The sequence below is a fragment of the Telmatherina bonti genome (genome assembly GCF_933228915.1).
Source record: "Telmatherina bonti genome assembly, chromosome: 20".
Classification (NCBI taxonomy): domain Eukaryota; kingdom Metazoa; phylum Chordata; class Actinopteri; order Atheriniformes; family Telmatherinidae; genus Telmatherina; species Telmatherina bonti.
The window spans coordinates 24804956-24827127 of NC_136618.1; the positions used below are offsets into that span (position 1 = coordinate 24804956).

General features: G+C 39.1%; 1 protein-coding gene across 1 annotated transcript in view; it reads left to right on the forward strand.

The window, feature by feature from the left end:
* Positions 1-21876, forward strand: part of LOC306770616 (cadherin-12-like) — a gene marked incomplete at both ends in the record, with an annotated part of 85143 nt that extends 63267 nt beyond the window's left edge. The window contains 5 exons of the mRNA XM_079259503.1: positions 4772-4908; positions 8141-8262; positions 13991-14108; positions 16460-16711; positions 21365-21876. Of these exons, the coding sequence (XP_079115629.1) occupies positions 4772-4908; positions 8141-8262; positions 13991-14108; positions 16460-16711; positions 21365-21876 (1141 nt within the window). The remainder of the gene's footprint in view (positions 1-4771; positions 4909-8140; positions 8263-13990; positions 14109-16459; positions 16712-21364) is intronic.
* Positions 21877-22172: the final 296 nt, after the last annotated feature.

The window sequence follows — 22172 nt, forward strand, 5'->3', positions numbered from 1 at the left end:
TGTTTAGCACCACAGGGGCCGGTTTGGTTTTCTTTAAGATTTAATGCAAGTAAAACCACCAAGCTCCATGATTGGAAAGAATTGAAAAGATGTTGAGCAGAGAAAGAGAGAACATTCTGTCCATGTTTCAGTATAATGGACTATTTGGCCCATTAAGTCAATATATTATTAAAAAAGAAGAAACAAAACAAAATCACAAAATTAAGAAAATGAAATAGAAAAAAAACACTTTAGACAGAGTTGCTTTTAGACACCTAATCCAATATTTCAGTGGATTGCTTTTTTAATTTTATTCTGGTCATGCACATCTTTTCCCTTAAATAAAGGCTAACTAAAGCAATAATACATAGGTTGCAGACTTTGAAAACTCTGTGTTTCTGGCTCTTCTTATTGACATTTATAAGGCTTCATATTGTATTATGTTGACATTGGTCGGGAGCCTCCCAAGGCTGAAAAACCACACTTCACAAGCTCTTTTTCTTTTTTTTTTTTTAGCCCGGGGCATCACCTGAAAACTGTGTTTTGCTTTATGATACAACAAGACACACCAAAACCTCCTTTGTTTAAAAGAGATTAGTAAGTCCACGTCTTTAAATAATTTGCCACTAAATAAGAACAAAACCTGCCTTCTTTTTCTTTATTTCTTTGTATATCAAATTAGGTTTCTAGTGACATCCTCAAACCCCTTGACTATTTACTGTGCAGATTCAATATGTTGAAGGCAGTTTCTTCCTATTTTCATCTGTCTTTTCTCATCATTTCATGCAGTCAGCAGGCCTGCATCAATTCTGCAGCAAATTTCTTTCTTGCCTTATCCTTAAAACTGACACAAACCTTGATGCAGTGCTCGTGCCAACAGCATGATAATATGCAAACATTTCTTTGTTTAGCTTTTTCATCAGGGTGAGCTCTGACTCCTCTTATTGAATACTGTAGATTACTGCCCCTGTGTGCAGGAGAGTTATTCCTTTTGGCTCAAATAGTGTGCCCAATGTAAGTCCTCAAGATCAAACCATCCTGTCACTTTTAGATGCAACCTTTGTCCAACACACCTGAATAAAATGAATGGCTCATTACCAGGCCTCTGCAGAGCTGGATGGCATGCAAAATTCAGCTATTTGATTCAGGTGGGTTGGAAAGTAAATGCATTTAAAAGCTGCAGGATTGTAGATCTTGAGGACTAGACCTGAGCAGTGGGCACCCCTGCAGTGGGCACCCCCTCAAGAGTCTGCAACTTTAACAGTTCAAACCAACATTTTTTTCCCCTCAGTCCTGCTAAACACAAGTAGTCAAATATAAGATAAAATAATAATGTAAAAAATAAATCTACTAAAACTTGACATTTTTTCTTATATCTATATTTGAAAATATTACTTGGCCATTTATTATGAAGCGCTAAAGTAGAAGCTTCCCAAGAGCCACCTGTGGCTATGGAGCCACAGGCTGTAGACCCCTTGGCTAGACATTAAATATACAGTCTAACTGTTTTTTTGTTGTGTAATAAATGCCATGTTTTTGTCTTTTTTTTTTTTTTTTTTTTTTTTGCTTGCTTGTTCATTACTTTTATGTTGTTTTTAAAGACAAAAGAAATCCTAAATATTGATTGCTAGTTCTTGACACCATGTTCGGTGTGTAACAGCCCTTATATTCTTTACTGAAAGAAATGATTTTTTATCTTTTCTTCCTATTCACCAGAAACTTCATTTCTTCTTTTTTTTTTTTCATCACACTTATATTAAATGTGTGACTGTCCTGCAGGCTTGAAATGTCCTCGTTTCAACACACCTAACACTCCTGACCTGTGAACCAGGTGTGTTGGAGCATTGAAACATTTAAAATTGCAAGCTAGTGGTCATCAAACACTGGATTTGTCCACTCCTAGATCCGTTGGTCTTCTGTTAAAGACCAATAAGTTGTTCCACAGTCCGGACTGAGAACATGATGGACTGTTCATTTGCCTTGCTGGGCCTCATACTGGGGAACATTGGCCCACTGGGAGTCAGGATGACAAACTCACTCGGGCCCCTTAAATCAAGTGTTTTTGTGTGTCTGACTTACCTTGCTCAGATTTATGTTTGTGTTGTTTTACTTGGTTTCACTGTGCACCTTGTTTTACATCTTGTTTCGTTTTTGCTTGTGTTTTTATGTAAAGCCATTTATAACCCAGGCTATGGAAATTGCTGCATAAATAAGAGTTCACTTACTTGCTTATTATTGACGAAACTCCTCACCGCCTCATGAATATGTCTCAAACTTAAATACAACACTGCTGCTCCTCTGCTTGGTAATTATCAGGTGGGACTTTTAACATCACAACTCAGTTTTATAGATCTGACACGCTTCACTAAACTCCTGATTTATACTTCAGGAAAGTCATTCATTTTCTCTCCAAGTCTCCCAGCCATCATGCGCACACACTCCCCTCATGCACACTCAAGCACTACCTCCCCGTTTTAACCATAAAACTTCCGTCAAAGATAACAATAGACTGTCCTCTGCAAAAGACAAAAGAAAGTGCGCTGTTAAAAATGTATGAGGGCGCTTTTTAAAATCTGTTAGCCACCTTGAGTCAGCTCAGACTGTTTCAGAGTGATGGTACTCGGAGTATAAATCACTCCCCTTACGCAAAAATAAAATGGCAGAAAACGTATACGTGTTGCATGGACAGCAGCTGTTTTATTAATATTTAATTCTATAGGAAACAAAAGAAATAGCAGAAGCAGAGATTTGTTCAACAATAAGCTAATGCCCTCTGCTCTGTGGAGCTCCACTTTGTCTCCAGTACTTTAAATATTTATCAGTACCGCAAATGACAATGTTCATTTGCACAACTTCAGAGAGCAGCCTTGCATTCTTCACTTCAAAACAATAGACCCAATGACCCATCATGCATATGGAATCATGCTTTTAGACTTTAGAATCGACTGAATTGGCTATTTAACTGTATAACGTCGGGTTATCTGTAGCAGGGAGAGGAGAACGGCATCATGAATTCTTTATAGTTGACTGATTCTAAAGAGCTTCCTGAAGTTTGAATGGGTTTTAAAGAGGGGAAGTTTGGCCCCATGTTTTACTCAGATGGCACTATCACAAGTAAGAAGACAATGAAGAGTCACACTGGTCATGGAGTACAAAAAAGCTTCTGCAGCAGAACAAATAAAACCTAAAAGGAATCAATGAGTGCAGAAAATAAAGTGAAATAAGCCTTCCCCTTCTTTCAAACCTTGTGCATTGTGTGTGCGATGCTCACATGAAGAGAATTACCGGCATTGCCCTTCAAAGCAGGAGATAGGGCTAATTAATTTTCATATCTACAGCTGTCAGTATTGAGTTAAGGAGACGCTTTGGATCTGTTATTTCTTTCACACAGCTGTTGATGAGATCTGTTTAATTCACAGATAACCTGGGCCAATTACAAGTACAACAATTTCCAACATGTTTTCAATCCCACGTGAAACCGTTTGGATTTTTCATCATCGCATTTTCAGTCCTGGAGACTAAGTGAGATGATAAAAGATTTTTTGTCTCGCTGAAGGGAGTTTTAGCTCTGTACGTCATTTAACCTGTAATATTCCTGTAACAGCATGGTTCTTTTTGTAACTCAGGCACACCGACGGCGAAACATATGCCTCAGTTATAGCTTTAACTTCAGTGATACCCCCTCGTATTTTTGCCCTGAGGAGAAAATGCAAACCACTGATCTTTTGAACTCTTGATAGGAGTTTTTTGGCTGCAATATTTATCAAAGAGACTCATACTAAACTATTTTGACAAAATCATGTTCACTTTAAGGCTGCATGCATCACAAAGTTAGGGAAAGAGGACATGGGCAAATCAAAAGTGAAACCAAAAGCTCATAAAAAGTCGTTTTGCTGTTATCCTCATTACTGTAAAAGACTAGAGGGGGGGAATGTGTGTTGGGCCTGTTCCTTCTAATGACTGAGTCAAGTCCGGTTTCAGGTTCTGTGGTACAGAAAACAAGCACAATAAATATTCATGTGAAATAGCCTTTTAAGATCAAATAGCTTGCTACAAGAAAGAAAAAAAATGGCGGAACGATCGCACGGAGAGGCTATCCTTCACAGGGAAAGTCCAGCTCAACCCCATGAGAAATTAAGCATCTGCTCTGTGGAAGTGCCCATGGGCAAGGCATTGAAAACCCACCCTTTGACCTTCTGGTGAAGGAGAATAAAATATTATTTTTTCCTGATGGAATTCCATTGAAGATTGTAAAATTATTAATGAAAAATGGCCTTTTAAGATCAAATGGCATGGAGTGATGGATGGTGCTGTCACTGACATGCAGTCTGATTTCTTTGTGTGTGTGTGTGTGTGTGTGTGTGTGTGTGTGTGTGTGTCATAGTTTGCATTCAGAGCAGCTGGATAAGACCAAAGATGCAAAGAAGACCAGACCTGCTGCTCTCAGACACCAAACGAAGATTTTCTTTTTTTTTATTTTTTTTTTTTATGCCTTTGTTGTTCATTGGCCGTGAGAGATTGATACGCTTTCAACAGTGCCTAAAATTCATTTATGTTCCCAAGAAAACCATTAGCTCAGCATGGCCAAACGTGTGCTCCATTACTGGATTGGAATGTGTGTGCAATCCTCAGCACATTTTCTGGAAATGACCGTTCAGAATGAGTAATGAAGGCTACTCCAACATCACATTACACCTAACTCATATACATAAGCCCAATGGGAGAGTTACTGGGCTTTAATTCCTTGGTTTATGTTCAAAATGGATGCTGTTAAACAAACATTTTCTTTCAGGTATTCCATTGACTGGAGGAGTGACTTGGACAGCTACTTTGACATCGATCCAGTGGAAGGAACCATTTCCACAAACGAGCTGCTTGACAGAGAGAGCATCGCCCAGCACAACATCTCGATTGTGGCGACGAAACTTAGTAAGTATGAGAATGAGATCAGCGTGGATTCATGCAGGGGTTGTTGACCTTTTCTCGCCATAATCTGTGTGAAGGATTTAACACACTCTCACTCACGTCAATACTCAATCCCATTTCTTGGAAAGGTTTATAGGTGACTATAAACTACGATGGCTCTCCTAGAAAGGATGTATCCTCGGCACACCTCTTACATTCCTGCCGCGTTTTAATTTTTAACAGCACATTTGATGACATTGGCTTTCGAAGGGAGCTTTTCTTTGCCAAAGTCAACTTTTACTTACACCTCAGTAAAAATGTGACTCTTCCAGAGTTTTACAGCAAACAGATGCATCATGCTGTGAGCCAAGACTTGCTGTGCTGTGGCTTTAAGATATGCCATCAAGCTAATTATGTTTTTATGAAGGAACTAGAGCAAATTTCCGGATAAATAAGCAAATCCATCGTCATCAAGTCATCAAATCTGCTAAGAACCGTCAAAGTCATTATCCTAGAGGCAGGCTGGTGCTCAATCAAAATTACACGCGCTGTATATTCATTAGGACAGACTGTGAAATATGGGCTGTTAAAACTTGAGTCATTGTCGCCTTGGAAACTGATATTACTCACTTCCCCTCAAGGTCATATCAGTGGCATTCTAATTGTGTTTTCAGTGCGAGTGTGTGAGTGGCTTTCCTTGTGTGGCTTTTGTGCATTAAGTGCCACAAAATTAGAGGATGAGGTAGACTGAAAGGATGCGGCGTGAATGGAGGGGGAAGAGCGGGAGGAGGCAGATGGGGACTTTTATAAGGCCGTTGCATCTTCGGTCTGTCACGTTTGCTGTAGGAAAGGAGGCAGATTTCTGTTCGTTTCTGGGGTTTTTTTTTCGCCCCTAAACGCTCCTGTCTTATTACCTCCCTACTGGCCTCTCGGGCAGACCTTCTCAGGGGAACAATGTTTTGACCGTTTTTTTTCCACTAAAAGAAAAGAGAAAGGAACAAACTCAGTCTTTAAAACTAATTGCCAGGCTGGCGAAGAAAGAACAGAGATAAAGCCAGCAGCTCAGAGTTTGTGTCCCAGCTTGGGTTCAAATCTCTCTCTGACCTTGAGTTAGTTTTGGCAGAACTCTGTGTTCTGGGTATTGGATAGCTGTTATGGCTCCACTATGCCGCACTCTTTTGTCATTGCTGGGATGGTGTCTGCCTATTATTTGGGTTTTTAAAGCATGAAGTGCAACAAAAAAAAAAAAAAAAAAAAAACACACGGAAGCAAAGATACCTTCAGCCCCCTTACATCTAATGCATTTGCTAAGGAGAGGTCATGCACGTAAACCTGCAATATTTTGACTTATCTACACTCTCAAGCAGCCTCAGTAAGACAGTAAATCATTGCTGTCCTCTGGGTTTCATCACCTACTTCATCTACAGTGTCGTCCTTGCTATTTTTTTTAAAAAGATTTTTGTAAACAATTATCCATCCGACAATATGTGTTGTTGTCTGACTCTCCTTGAGTTCTGTTATTCCTCAATCATCTGCACCAGACCTTTCACTTTGCAAACCTTAAGGATCGGTTCAGTCATCTCAAGACACTGCAGTCATGCAGCAAAACGAGAGCAACGTGTGTGCAGCCCTCTTGGGGTACAGTGCAAGGCATGCTAAAAAAGAGCCAGAGTTGGATTAACATTCTTACTTTTATTTATTTATTTTTTGTATTGCTCTCTTGCATGTAAACCCAGCAGTAATTTTTAGAGAGTTAAAGCAAGGGGGGCTTGGGGGTGACGTCTATTAAATGCAACAATAACTTTAGCAGGAGGCAATTAGAAAGTAAAATCACTTCGTACATATAGCAAATGAATTTAGTTTCACACTTGTCATGGAGTTTTGTGTTTGGAGTTTGCTTACTTATTCTGCCTGCAGCTGCACTTTTAACAGATTAATATCCAAGAGTAATCTTTCTATCTGTGGTTGATTGCTTGCAAAAAATGAAGATTATTCCATTAAAATGGAGTTAATTAAAAAAGAAAAAGTTATGTACAGTAGCAAAGCAGCCCGTGTAAGCAACTTTATTACCAGCCTCTGACGCATTCTACATGCAGCAATTCTAATTTAGCGATTTAAATAAGTAGAGCATGTGGTCGTGGGCTGCAAAGCTGATGCAAGTCAGACCTGACTATAACTCCTGTACCATTTCGCCATCTAGTGGGCTGAACGATGTGTCACCCCTGACAACTGCAGCCATGGAGATGAGTTTCTTTTGAAATGAATGAAGGAAATTGTGTGTGTTCAGCACATAAAGGTGTGAAACTTTAAAGATTAATATTTCAGATTGTACTTCAGAAGAACATGAAGACATTGGAATGACGGGGGCTCAGTGATAGAAAAGCTGAGTATCTCTGCTGGGCGAGCGTAAATGTTAGCAGATGGGTCACTGCGAAGCAGCAAATCCCATGCTCTGTGTCATAACTCAGTGGGAAGATTGCTTTTTCCATCAAGGTCAGAGACAGGTTACCAACTGAGCCATGGCTGCTTCGCCAATCCCTTTGAGATGACTCAAGGGACCCCCCACCCACCCACCGCTTTCCTTGCATTCTTCTCAAACACGCACCTACACACGAACCCACACAGCAACTGTGTATACCTCCACACTGGCACTTACACAAACAAGCACACACCAAGCCTCCCGCTGCACAGCAAAGCCCATTCCCACATCAAATCCATAAAGTTTACCTTTCACGCGAAGAGAACATTTCCCCATTGTGTCCCTGCAGAGAGGCAGCACTGTTACAAACAACCCTGACTTCAAGTTAGTCCCATTCAAGGAGGCTTTCACACTGTAATTACAGTGGGTTGCACATCTTGCAGCTAAAACCAGGGTGGGGAAAGTCTGTGAAGTGCTCAGTTTCATCAAAATATGCATGAGCATTTCTTCAATTCCCATATGCATAATTAATTAAAAGCCTCATAGAGCAGCAACATATTGGTGCAGTGAATACATAATCTTGTTGTTGTCACATTGGAGGTTTTTCCAGCACTTACAGAGTGACTCACACTGTTAGTTTCTATGCATTTGTTCAAGGACACTGTATATTCAGTCACTGTAGCCTCTTTAAGCACTCAGCCAGCCTACTGTAACAGTAATCAACTGGAAGTGTTGGTGTGCTTTGGACGTTGTAGTTCCCCAGAAATCCACACGGTGTCACTGTTGTGAAAACATCAACAATAATAAATAAGCTGAATGTTGTTTTTCTCTCTCCAGACAGTCCAGTTCTGACCAGCCGGGTGGCTGTCACTGTCCATGTGCTGGACATCAACGAGTTCCCCCCAGAACTAGCTAGCCCTTATGAGACCTTTGTGTGTGAAAATGCCAAAGTGGGACAGGTACGTTGACATTAACTCCCTTTCTGTGCATGGCAGGTGCTCATGCCATAGAGCAGAGCTAATTTTCCAACATTAAGACGTGTTGATTTTTCTCGTGACTTGACAGCTGCTGATTGGAGCGTTCATGCTCTAGCAGAGCTCACATGGCTTCAGGGTGGTTGCTGATATTCAAGGAAAAAGCATAAAATTGAATGTGAAAGGTGTGAATCTAGATTTATGCTAGGAAAGTGCCACTGTTTACACTTTAGCAGTGAAAAACACTGGATTTATAGTGTGATGAGTTTATAATAAGTGGCATTTTTAAGCTTTTTTTGGGGGGCACCACATTGTATTTATTAAAACAGATGTGTATCTGAAACAAGCATCCATGAGTTGCTGTAACTTCACAAAGGGTCACGAATGAAACCTTTTCTATTTCATAGGATTTCCTTTTCCCTCTGAAAACTTTTCAGCAAGAGGTATGAATCCAAACCTTGAAACGATTGTGTCAAAGAGTTCAATTCACAAGGAGAGGCAATCATAAAGCGCAGCATTGCTTTGCATATCTGCAACCCAGAGTACATTTCAGATGATGTATTTGAGATGCAGTGGAGAATTTGCCTGTGCACATTGTAAACCACCTGCGCCTGTAAATTAGCCCATTAACTGGAATCTATATGCAGTTAGCGTTTTGAGGGAACAGCTTCTTTGGCAGTCGATCAAATTGCTGTGGACGCCTCATCACAAGGAGGATGTTTGCCCGCTCCTCAGGCCTGCTGCAATCAAAACAACGGCTGTGCCCTTCAATTGAAGGCATCTCTGTCTTCTCCTGCATGAGAATTTTGCCACATTCCCTTCCAACATGATTCAGTCAAAGATTCTTTGATGCTGGAAAGAGAACATACTAACCTCATGAGAAATACCAGCTATGCTTATATATGCACAAAGTATTATTTTTTTTTTTTTTTTTTTCCTAAAGGAGAAGCTGGACAAAAAAATGTGCTTTTAATTACTTTACACAGATGTTTTGGCATTTACAGAACAAAGACATGTATATATGTGCAGTTTTTATAACAGATTGGTGTTTTCTAATATGAGCACTAGTGCAACACAATCTAAATTTTAATAAACTAGCAACATTATTTAAAAAAAGACCACATTTGACAGACCGCAAGCTGGTGTAGAAACCTCAGGACTGCTGTGACATGATCCCCTTTTCTGGTCTTATGGAGGACTTGAAGCTGAATCAGCTCCAGTTGTCCAATCAATCTTTCAGACAGACCAGTAAAAGCACTGGTACAATAATCAAGCCTAATAAAGATAAATGCATGGAGAGGCTTGTATGAATCAATTTGAGGCTTTATTCCTTCAAAACTTGTGATATCTCTCATGTGATAGTAGACTTCATAACTGACAGGATATTGTTGTGAAGAGTCACATCTGAGTGAGTGCTTATATAAGATAATAATTCCTTGGCAATATGGTCATATACATCAGCGGGCCTACCATATACCTATGATGCTATAGTTTGGTTGGTAAGTTTCTATAGCAACACCACCTTGGAGAAGTATTTGACTCCTTTGGATTTTCATCCATTTTTTTTATTTTACAATTTTTTCTGGGAATCTTCGGCATTCTTACATTTACTGTTGATACAAAAAAAAAAAAAAAAAAATCTATTTTTAACTTCAGCTTGTCTTTTACCCTTTTTTCTCTTTGCTTGGATAATTAGCTGGCATTTAGTTCCATCTATTGTTTCTACAGACAAATAAATAAATAAATAATATAGGATCTTGGTGCCACAGGCTGCAACACAATCCAAGCTCGGCGCCAGAGAAGGTGTTGCTTTCATGGAGTTCTGCACCTTTTTACCTCCAAACAGAATCTTCCAACCTACAGGCAGATGGCGTCTTTTAAACTTGGCCTCCGCTGTCTCATTTAGCTTTATTTTCTTTTCTCTTTACCATACTATTAGAACACATTCATTTAACCATTGAACTATTTCCTCCACAAGTTATATATCTGAGGCGTATTTTATATATATATATATATATATATATATATATATATATATATATATATATATATATATATATATATATATATATATATATGTATATATGTGTGTGTGTGTGTTCCTCATTTGTTTTGTTACTATAATACAGTATAATGAGGCAATGAAACTGCTGCTATGTCTCATGCCTCTCTCTTATTTTGTGGGCATTAGTTAGACTAACGTTTGGAAAGGGATTACTTGTTGGGAAGGGATTTGAAATTTGTATCACCTGACTGTCCCAAATGCAAGTTATAAGTTGGCTAAATTCTGATAGACCGGTAAAGGACTGATAAATTGGGAGTGACTAATCAAGTCTTATAGGGTTCCCAAACCTTTGCCTTGTGATCTTCTCCCTTTCTTCTGCCCACATTTTTAAACACAAAAAGAACCTTCTAATACATATATTCTGAATGATATCTCATATTTATTGTCACTTAACAAAGCCTATTTTTCCTGACTTTGAACAAGTATTTTTACATAAGGATTTTAGGATATATAATAAATGACCCTGGCCGATGGCGTTTCAAGAATTTGGAAATATATAATTAAGCCCTTTTTTTTTTAGGAAAATTTATAAGCAATTGCAAGCAGTTATTCAAAGCAACAAGGTCCACATTCTTTCCAACTAGATGAAGGTCTTTGATTATGAAGTTATGGAGTAACACTTGAGATTGCTGACAATTTAAACCAAGTTATATTTTGAAATAATCAAGATACTATTTTCACTGACATGATCGCTTTTATTTTTTTATTTGGTTTCTCATCAAATAATACACTGAAAAACCAGAGAATGCATGTTTTAAACCAAATATGAAAGCACAAAAATGAACATTCTTATATTTAGATCAGTGGCAATCATCATGCAGTATGTACCCTGCATTTAAAGTGAATCTTCATCTCCCCTCTGCTCTTTCACACATATTTTCTTACTTTTTTCTTATTCCCTATAATCTCCTCGTTTTTATCTCTTTTTTCCACTTCACTTCCTCTTGCTCTCCCTCCCTTCCCTCTCTTCCAAAGAGTGCACTTTCCTGCAGTGTTTCCACAGCATGACTCCGCCAGGTGCTGCACACAGCTGGGGGATGATAAAGAATTGCAGATCCCTCTCTTGTAAAATCCATCACACGTCTCCCTTGATGATTATCTGCACTCACACAGCTGAAAAACATGCAAACTGCTTGTTTTGGAGTGTCTTACAGTGTGGCACCTCTGATAGAAAATAATCTGTAACCAGGATGAAACCAAGCGAATGAAGGAACTGATTATTTTCATGTAAATGTGTAGCAAGCGCGGAGAGGACACAAGAGATTTACAAATAGAACAAGAAAAAAAAAAATCAGGGTTGAGGCAAAGTTATAGAGTAGGATTCCCTTCCTTATTCATTAATAACTGTATTTATAGTCAGCTGGTGAAGCGTGAAATGAACAAAAATAAGCCCAAAAAGGAAACCTAAAACAAATCATTCTTTATTGTTTATGTACACGTATCAAATATAATAAATATTTATTTTTTGCTGTTTCAACTATTTGCGTTGCTTTTTAATGCCGCATTGAAATGCTAAACCTGTTAATTTGCCTATTATTCTGCAGTAATTACACAATATTTCCTGTATGTACCTTGTAGTCTTATCTAGCCTGACTTACAATGTGCAGCAAAAAAACCAAAAAACAAAACACTTGAAAGTCTATTATATACACAGCAGCACCTGGTAATAAGCAGCTGCAGCAGCAGCACTTGTGATGACAAAGAGGTGGGAAATACTTACAAGGCAGGAAAAGAGGTCACATGACAGGCTGTAATTAAGAAGTCCATATTGTGCTTTTTTTGGGATGTGGTGGTGGTGGGAGGCGGACTCTTTACCTTTAGTTTTAGATTCTTTGAAAAACATCTCCAAAGCCAGAAGTCCACTTTAAGGCTCTTTGCACACCAAACCCATGTTTTTCTTTCATTATTGTTGCATGGTATACTATAAACATGATGTCCAATCATCTTAATTCACTAACTCTGAATCACAACTTTTTTTTTCAATAAAAAGTTCAGTTTTCTATGTTTTTGGACCCAATCAAATGCTGTTTGAGTCATTTGACTACTAGAAGTTTATAACTAACTAATACAGATGAATTGTGTTTTGTAGCATGATAACCAATACAAACAATAGAGTTAATCGGATCATAAAATGTCACAGTTCTCCTTGTATTGTGAGCAAAGTGTTGAACCAACACAATTAATACAAACATTGTGGTAAAAACAGTGCAGACAATCAGTGTTTTTGTTTTTCATTTTATTGTTAAGTTGTTAAAAACACTGTCATCTGGCCAATGGCTGTTTAAGCAACCCTCAAACAAAGTGCTGCGTCACTGAAACTTCGGCAGCAAATGAACTGTTCCAGCAGAGAATATATTTCCTACAATCCAGCTTGACAAATCTTACATATTTATTCATTACATATTTTTTTTCATTTGTTATAGTGGTCAAGGTAATTTGCTAAAATTTAAACAAGCAACCACTTTCTGAGAAAGCTAAAAAAAAAAAAAAAAATGCTGGTTTAATAAGAACAGCAAGCACATGCTGGTCTTTCTCTTTTCCATAATTCCATTATGTCTTTCTATTTGTGCTGTTTTAAAGTAACTGATTTACAGCCTTTTAAAAACGACTGGCAGATGAAAAGCTAGTACGGGAAGTTTTATCTGTAGCCATATTTATTCATCACAAAGCTAATTTGATTGCACTAAATCAATAGCTTGAACTGTGCATCTGCTGTGGGGAGCACAACAGAACACTTGTCACACCTAGTCTCACGTTTACTCCCCTGCAGGGAATTTCATTCAAATACTGAGGGGGCAAAACAATGAGAGTAACACAGGCAGGGTGATGTACAAGGCAGGAGGGCTGATTAGTGGCTCCTACATGGATTTCCAAGGCTAGGGCAGGGGGTCTCCTGCAGGTCAAGCCCAGTGAGTAAGGAAGAGCAGAATGGTTGCACAGCTGTGCTGCGAGGACTGCCAGTTCCAAACAGAGCCGAGAGACTGTTTGGAAACAGGGAGAGCAGAAATCTGTTAGCAGTCAAGACTGTATGTCCATATTTCCCTGTGCCTTACAATGTGGTAGTGCAGGGATTTGACTAAATTTGCATATGCATTGAACAGAACAGAACAGAAGTGCAGCAGTTTGGAAGAGTAGATTTTACACTGACCAAATGTTGGTTTTGTTATCAGAGATGTACTGTAATATAAGTACAATATACACCAAGTGGTCACTGTTCATCACCGCTGAGTAAGCTTCAGTGAGTTTAGATTAAGTTAATCCATCACACTATGTGTTGAGCTGATGTTGAAATTTCAACAAGTTTTCAATCAAGTGCTCAGTAGCTGTGTCCAAAATGACAGCGAGAACAATTCACTGCCTGATTTCAGCATTGGCAGGTCTGCCATGCGTTCCACTCAGGCAAACCTGCTACCTCTGCTCACTGTGTGATATTTCCTCCCATCCGAACTGTAAAAATCATCCATGTATTTACCGGCTATGATGATGACAAGGTTACCACTGTAAGACCAGAATACTTAGGAGAGTAAATATCTGACTAATAGAAAAAAAAACAAACAAAAAAAAACAATAAAAAGTGAATAAAAGTTAAAAATGGTAGATTAAGAAAGATTTTCTTATGCTTATAACTTTCATTTTTATTCTCATCAGGTGATTCAAACCTTCAGTGCAAAAGACCAGGATCTACCAAGTGCTGGACAACAATTCTCCTTCAGAACATCAAAGGAAGATGTAAAAAATAAAAATTTCACCATCCGAGACTTTGGCAGTAAGTATTCTTATATTTCTACAAAAAATACAAATCTGGCAGATGGTGGTAAATGGTATGTTTAATTATCTATACAAAACATTCACTTTTCTTCTGATAGATTGTAATAAACACTTGTATCTATTTAGTGGAATAAAGCCAATACATTTAAAGCTGTGATAATGAAATCACATTCTTTGAAAAAGATCTTGAGAAATTAAGATTTGAAATTCCAACTCTTGTTTAATAGATATTTGATTAACCTTTATTTCACGAGGGGAAACATTAAGAACAGATTCTCATTTGCAATGCTTGCCTTGCAACTGCTGTGAAACACTTGTGGAGAAGGGAGGGAGGGGAAAAAAGCCAAAATACATTCATTCATTCATTCATTTTCCAAACCGCTTAATCTGATTAAGGGTCGCGGGGAAGCTGGAGCCTATCTCAGCAGTCTTAGGGCGAAAGGCAGGGTACACCCTGGACAGCTCGCCAGTCCATCGCAGGGCATAAAAAAAACTATTACACATAAATACTTTTCTTGAGTATCAACACTGTCAAGGCCTCACACTGATGGGGAAAGTTAAAGAGACATGGAAAAAAAAAAAAAACAATCATCTATACTTAAGTTATTCCTGGGTTACAATGGTTTGAGACTGTAAGCAACCACAACAACATCAGCTGGAGTCAAGACACTAGCTGGGGCACGCAAGCAAGACAGGCAATATACAGAATATCAGTCTGCAGAGAGTTTAAGTGAACAAAGTTCCTTTGACCTTCCCTGCATTGCTGAATGTGACACATATAGATGAAAAAAAAAATGAACGGTTACTAAGTGCTTTCTCCCACAGAAGGGAAGAGCGTGCAATGTGCTCCACTGATGGGGCTACGTTGATAAAACAGGATTCACACAAGCTGGCTTAGTAGATAGCGCCAAGGTTCCATGAAACCAGAACAGAACTGATGGAAGAGCCTAGGCTAATTTGGTGGGAAAGACTGTAACAAATCAAATTTATTAGTAGTCAGAAATAACTTAAAAATGAACTAATTGTACCATATGTACGCTAGAAGTTACTTTCCACGTGCTGCAAATACCTGCCAAGATTGGACCAAGAAATACAGTTGTGATTGATGATAATCTATGAGAGTTGCACCTAAAAATAGGTTTAAAACATACAGTCACATGACAGGGCCGCATATGACACTTCCCTGCGTGCGCTCACTTGCCCTCTTTGAAGTCTAACCAGAAAGACATGCAGTGAAAAGTGGAACATGGCAGGATGAGGCCAGGGAAACGAATGCATTCACCATCGTTTGACAAGGCCAGGTCCGAACCTCTGATCCACTTTTACCTTTTGGACACACTGTCTTACAGCTTTCTGACTACCAGTAGCCTTGGAAACGCAATCTCTACAGAGTGTGATCTGATAGGCAGGGACAGGAAATACAAACACCACGGGCACCGCAGACAGGTTCAGCGAGAGTGGGGGGGAGGGAGAGCACAAATAAAATCGTAGTTGTGCGCAACATGCAAGGTGTGTTAAAATGCCTGAACTCCTGTCAAGAAAAAGTGCTGGGCTTCGTCAGTGCAAAAAACTTGCCTTGACAGGGGTCAGACAGCATGGCTGTAGAAGACAGGAGCAGGCAGGTTCAACCTGACACATCCCCTCTCCCTGGTATATGTTGTCGCCCTCTATTCAACCTACCATCCTTACACCCCGGGCTGTCTTCTCAAGTTGGTCCGCTGCTGTGTTTCTATTTTTTCTGTCTGTTATCTATCATGACTTATCTGCTATTCCTCTGAAGCAATGCACACTGCACAAAGAGATTACAAAATAACAGATCCCAATAGATTTCACAGCACAGGAGGACAGAAAACGCTACACACTGTTTTTGGGTGTGGTTAGGCACTTTCAGCTTTTAAGGTAGGTGGTGTAATATAGTGAGAACTTTGATAAGACTAGCCTTTGATATGTAGTCGTTTCTCATCTCATTCTGAGAGGCACATTTGGAGAGTATTTGATATCAAATACAGAGGTATCAGACATTAAAAAAAAAAAAAAAAAAGAAAAGAAAAAATCATCTCTCCCGTACATGGACCCCAAGACTTGTGATGGAGCTCAGAGGGTAGTCTGAGTGATGTGAGGTTAAACCAGGGGGAGCGTTTTCTTTTACTTTGTCAGAACACTTTTTAACCTGTAGAGATCAAGGAATAGACAGTTGCTTAACTGCTTTAGGTTTTTCCCAACAAATTTTCAAGATACGTTTGATGGAATTGTACAGAATCAGAGACTGTTTTGACAAATCTTTCATGCTTATTTTATGGGCGATAACCAAAAAGATTCCCAAATCACTCTTGGTTTCCCTTCTTTCAGATAACACAGCTGGAATTGTGACAAAGCGGAATGGCTTTAGAAGACGCCTACAGGAGATCTATTTCCTCCCTGTTGTGATCGACGACAATGGCTACCCACCTAAGAGCAGCACAGGGACCCTGACCATTCGTGTATGTGGCTGCGAATCGGATGGTTCCTTGCTAACATGCAGCGCGGAGGCCATCTTTCTTCCTGTGGGTCTTAGCACTGGAGCCCTGATTGCCATTCTTCTTTGTATTGTCATCTTATTAGGTGAGATCTATTGTCATTTGGAATGAAAGTCATACTTATTGACCTTCAGTGTCATTGATAGCCATGCATGTTTGCAGTTTCAAAGGTTGTTGAGATTAGCCATTAGCATTTCTCATGATTACCTGTAATTTCAATAAGATAAATCCTCTACTTACCTGTATTTTTACTCTTTAAAAAAGAAAATGTAAATTACTTTTCTTGGATGATTTCATGCCCATATCTTTCTGGCAAGCATGAAACTTTAGCAAAATGGCTTAGCTTAGCTAAAAGCTCAAAGGCTAAAAGAAACTGCTTGCATGACAGTATCCACATATTGGTTTTCACACAACACTAAAGGACCCTGAAGAACAAAGGTCTCATTTGTTCAATTTGGCAAACAGACTACCCTTTCCAGTTTTACTAGTCTATATGTGCTGGTCTGGATCGTAGCCACTGGTGCAGTGATGTCCCAAAGTCTCCACTGGTTGCCTAGCAATCTCATAGCAGCAACAAGACTTGAGGAGAGTGGTATTGATCTTCTTGTCTAACTCTTGTCAAAAAGAGAGGACTTGACATTTTACAAAATGTCAAACTACTGACATTTCTTTTCTACAACTATTTCTGCACTATTGGTGATTTCAGCTGCCTTTAAAAGTTCAAGAGATTCTTTTTTTCCTGCCAGTGTGTTAGCTGTCTGTCTGCTAGTCAGCAAGAATACAAAAGCTACCAAACTGAGGGGCAGGAAACTTGGCAGACAGCTGGAGCAGACTATGTTCAATTATGTGGTTATCCAGATCATTTTCTTTAAAACTGCAAAACTGGGAATTAGCTACAGTGCAAGATGTGCCCTCTTAGTGCCCTTCTATTAAAGTTAGAGATTTTCATCAAATGAGTTTCCTCCACAGGGTGGCCGGGTTCTTCCTGAAAGATAGGGTGAAAAGCATCTGGGAGGGGCTCAGAGTAGAGCTGCTGCTCATCCGCACAACAAGTAGCCAGATGAGGTGGCTCGGGCATTTGGTTAGGATGCCTGCCGGACATCTTCATGGTGAGGTGTTCTGCACATCCCACTGGGTGGAGACCCAGGACATGCTGGATTGACTATGTCTCTCAGCTGGCCTGGGAATGCCTTGGAATCCCCCTGAATGAGTTGGAAAAAATAACCACAGAGAGGACGTTTTGGCTTCCCTGGTTTAGCCTCCACAAAGACCCAAGCCTGGAAAATAATAGATAAACTAATGGATGGCTTTTCATCAATTCATTTATATTTTGAAGACTTTCTACTTTATAGTTTGTAAATGCTCTGTGACTATGTGAATCCTAAATGTTTTGAAATGTTATTTTGTTTGTTTTTTGGAAGGCAAATCCAAAAAACTAAGGAAATAGACCTTATGTTTGAGCATTTGTCTGTTTTTTATGTCAGGACTTCAAAAGAACACTGAATTTAGATTTAATATGCAGACAGACATCCCTGCTTGGACACTTGCTTAGAATGTAATCTTCCACTTTTTTTTCAACAGAGATGACCATCAGCATTGGGCTGGCATCTCTCCAAAAGTATCTGTATTTAATTATTGAGCCCATATGAATTTGGTCATTCAGTGATATATATTAGATCGAAAGTAGAGCCATTTAGCTCTATAAACTAAGTCAGATCTTGCAGCCCCAGGGCCACTTCCCAAGCCAGAGCTTTTACATTTCCCACAAGGTCAGTGTTGTAAAACTCTCCCTTAATTCTCTGCTATTTATGTCTCAACTCATTTGCATACATAGGAGGATGTAAATGTAGGTTTATGGCATCATTTTCTGAATTATAAATATTGAATAGATGGTTGTTAAAGAAGTCAAGGGGACCCTATGACCTTCAAATCTAAATTTATTGGCATTCCTCTTTTTCTAATTTATGGTTCAACAAAGAAGCCAGTTTCAATTTCAGTGATATCTTATAATTAATCATCATTCCATACCCACATGAATACATCCATGTGAAATATTGGCTTGAAAATCTGTGTATTATATGTTATCCAACATAAAAGCATAGAGTAGCGTGCTGTAGAATTGTCGGTGTGTTGAGACTTCAAGCTCCAAGTCCCCACACCCCAACCCCCAAGGCTGAGCCTTTTGCCAAACTCACATGCTGTTCCTAAGAAGGAAAGTGACAGAGTCCGAATTTACATTGTGAACATGGCTACCTAGCTTCTGTGTTCTATTTCCCAGGTTGACTCAGTCATCCTGTGAGGAAAAAGACAAACAAACAAATATTACTTTTATTGAACAAACCAATGCCAAGACTCTTTTGTATCACCATTCTCTTCTAACTGATATGGACTGGGAGCACTGTCTGACATGCAGCTTATGTCCCCCTATGCTGTTGAAATCTACTAAAATACCACTAGGGGGAGCTGGCATACTACAAAAAGGAGATAAAACTATTTGTGAGTGAAGGAAAGCAGAGAGGAAGTTATAGAAAGAAAGGTTGAAAGGAAGATACCCATTCAGGCTTTTTTTCATTGTATTTATTGAACTCTTTCATTTCACTGACTGATTTCAGAGTTATTCTCGCCATTGCTCCTCCTCTGAGGTGAGGCTGTAGATCACAAACCTAGAGGACAAACACATATTTTACTGCATTATTCAGTGAATAGACCAAGAAAGGGGCACAGGGGTAGATAGACGCAGAAAGACAGATTGCCCTGACAAGAGAGAAGGGAAAGCATGAAATTTACTGCAACACTATGTGCTAAAAAACATCATAGTGCTAGCTTACACACTCTTTAAAATATGGAGAAGTCCAGGTTAGCAGCACAATTTCACCTCCATTTCTATTTACAGTTTTTATGCTAAATATTTTCAAGAACAATCTCAAGTCAGGGGACCAACCATGGCAATACAGGATTTAGAAAACGTCTAGAGATGGAGTTGAAAACAGGGTTCACTATAGTAGAAAGTTTGAAATTCTAGGTTGCACATGACTGTTTCAACCCTCATGTAAATGGAGTTTTGAAACAAGTGCCAACTGTGTAAATGAAATGATGAACACTGTAACATATGACCTAGATGTCATTTACAGTCATGCAATCCGCTCTATGAGGCTGTACTTAGGCACAGTGGGGCTTCAGAGTTAATTGCAAATGTCAGCATGTGAACATGCTCAGTGGTGGAAGGCAATTTTCATTATCTTTGAGATGTGTGTTAGCATGCTATAATATGATAATTTGCTAATAAACTAGCGGAATTTGTATAGTTTTGCTGGCGCTTTGTCCTGGACAAAGGAAAAAGATGAGACTTTGACAAATCAAAGTGGTGTGAGAAAGAAAATCATGGAGAATCCATTTTATGATTAGCTCTCTGAGGACATTCATCTAGTAGCTGTCGAGATAGAATATTTGAGACAAGACTATTGCAGCTTCCAAAGATTGAATATCTTTCAAACCATTTCCACTTTGTTTTTAAAATAAAAAATAAGAAAAGAAAACACAAGGACAATTTGTAGAAATATAAAAAAAAAAACTACATAATAGTAACATGAGTAAATAGAATACATGTGCTGTGATGTGGAGTCATTCCTTCATATTGTCAAAGAATATTTATAGGAGTGAACATTAGGAACCACTTGCTCTACTGTAAGGAAAAACTGCAGGTGTTTTCCTGCTATTGTGGGAATGCTTAACGCTCATAAACTACCTTTATGTGCATGCTTTTCTTTCTACATGGCTTTTCTCCTGAAACAACACACATGCACACAGGCAAGTTTTCTGAATGGGCTTGGTTGTGTGCTGTCTGTTGTGAGTAAGAGAAGCCAAGCGACAAAGAAAATCACATGTAGATGGCTTAGAACACTGGTGTGAACAATTTGTACTTCATGTTTGCAGTATAAACCTTTTATATATTGCACATGGAACAACTCAAGGTACAACAAGTGGATTTGATATATTGTCCACATCTTGCTGTTTGTATTTGTGTTAGCCCAATGAGGAATTGGCGAGCCATCTAGGGCGTTTCTTGCCCTTTGCATGAATGCAGCTGCCAAGGCAACCCTGACTGAATTAAATAAGTACAGAAGATAACATATTGTGACAACAGTTGATTTTTAGTGCAAACTGCATAAAGTTTTTTTTTTTTTGTTTGTTTGTTTTACTTCCAACACCAAACACAAGATGTGATTTCAAATATTAATTGAATTTTGGGGAAAGAAAAATGTTGCTGCCGTAAGGAACTTTATGGCACTTCCACATTGGAATTCAAAATGACCAAACATTTGTCATAGACATCTGCTGAATACATTTGTCATGTAAGCAAACCTTTTAATGACAGACATTTTGAATACAAGTCAACAGACTCAATGTTCTACCTCTCTGACAAATGCTGAAAGTTTCTAAACATCTTCCCCCTGAAACAAGCGCTCTCTAAAGCGTCATGGGTTAACTTGACAACAGAACTTGTCTTCCCCACAGCCGTGCTGCTAGTGTGGCCAAAACTGACATCTCAATATACTGTATAGAGAACTTCATCTAAACTCAAGCCCTCTTTAATCTACAGATCTTGGCATGTTTTGAGCTGCAAATCATCAAAAACCATTCTTCAAAGTATTTCTTCTTACACCACAAGTGAAGCTCCCAGGCTCAGTCCAGTGGTACTGTAGTGGTCTAACACGATTTCCTTGATCTGTTTCCCTAGTTATCGTGGTGCTGTACGTGGGCTTGAGACGGCAAAAGAAAAAGGAAACTCTCATGTCATCCAAAGAGGACATCCGAGACAATGTGATCCATTATGATGATGAAGGAGGAGGGGAAGAGGACACGCATGCGTTTGACATGGGGACCCTACGCAATCCCAAGGTTGTAAAGGAGAACCTGTACCGCAGGGATGTCAAACCAGAGATGAAAAGAGGCCCCAGGCTGCCTTTCTCTCAGGATAGTGCTGACATCCGAGACTTCATCAACCAGCGTCTGACAGAGCATGACATGGACAACTCAGCTCCACCTTACGACTCCTTGGCTACATATGCTTATGAGGGCGATGGCTCTGTTGCAGAGTCTCTTAGCTCCATTGAGTCCCACGTACTAGACCCAGAGGAGGACTTTGATTACCTCAGTGACTGGGGGCCCCGCTTTAAAACGCTAGCAGGGATATTTGGGGAACAGCCAGAAACTCAGTTGGACTCAACAACCACAGAGGACACACATTGATGTTATTCCTGGACTAAACATGTAACATGGTTCTTTTTGGTGACTTCACACTCTGTTTTATCATTATTTTCCTCAAATGTTATCTTTTTTTTTTTTTTTTTTTTTTTCCCAGCTCACAGCTCACCGTTTTCTATTTTATGCGGTACTTTACCATGTTCAGTCCCAAAATTGTAAAAAAAAAAAATAGAAAAAAGAAATGAGGGAACACATGGTAACATGATTAGATGAGCAGCCATTCAATTTTCTTTCAATTGAATGTTGTTTCTTGTCTTACAATTTGTTTCCTCGTGGGAAAT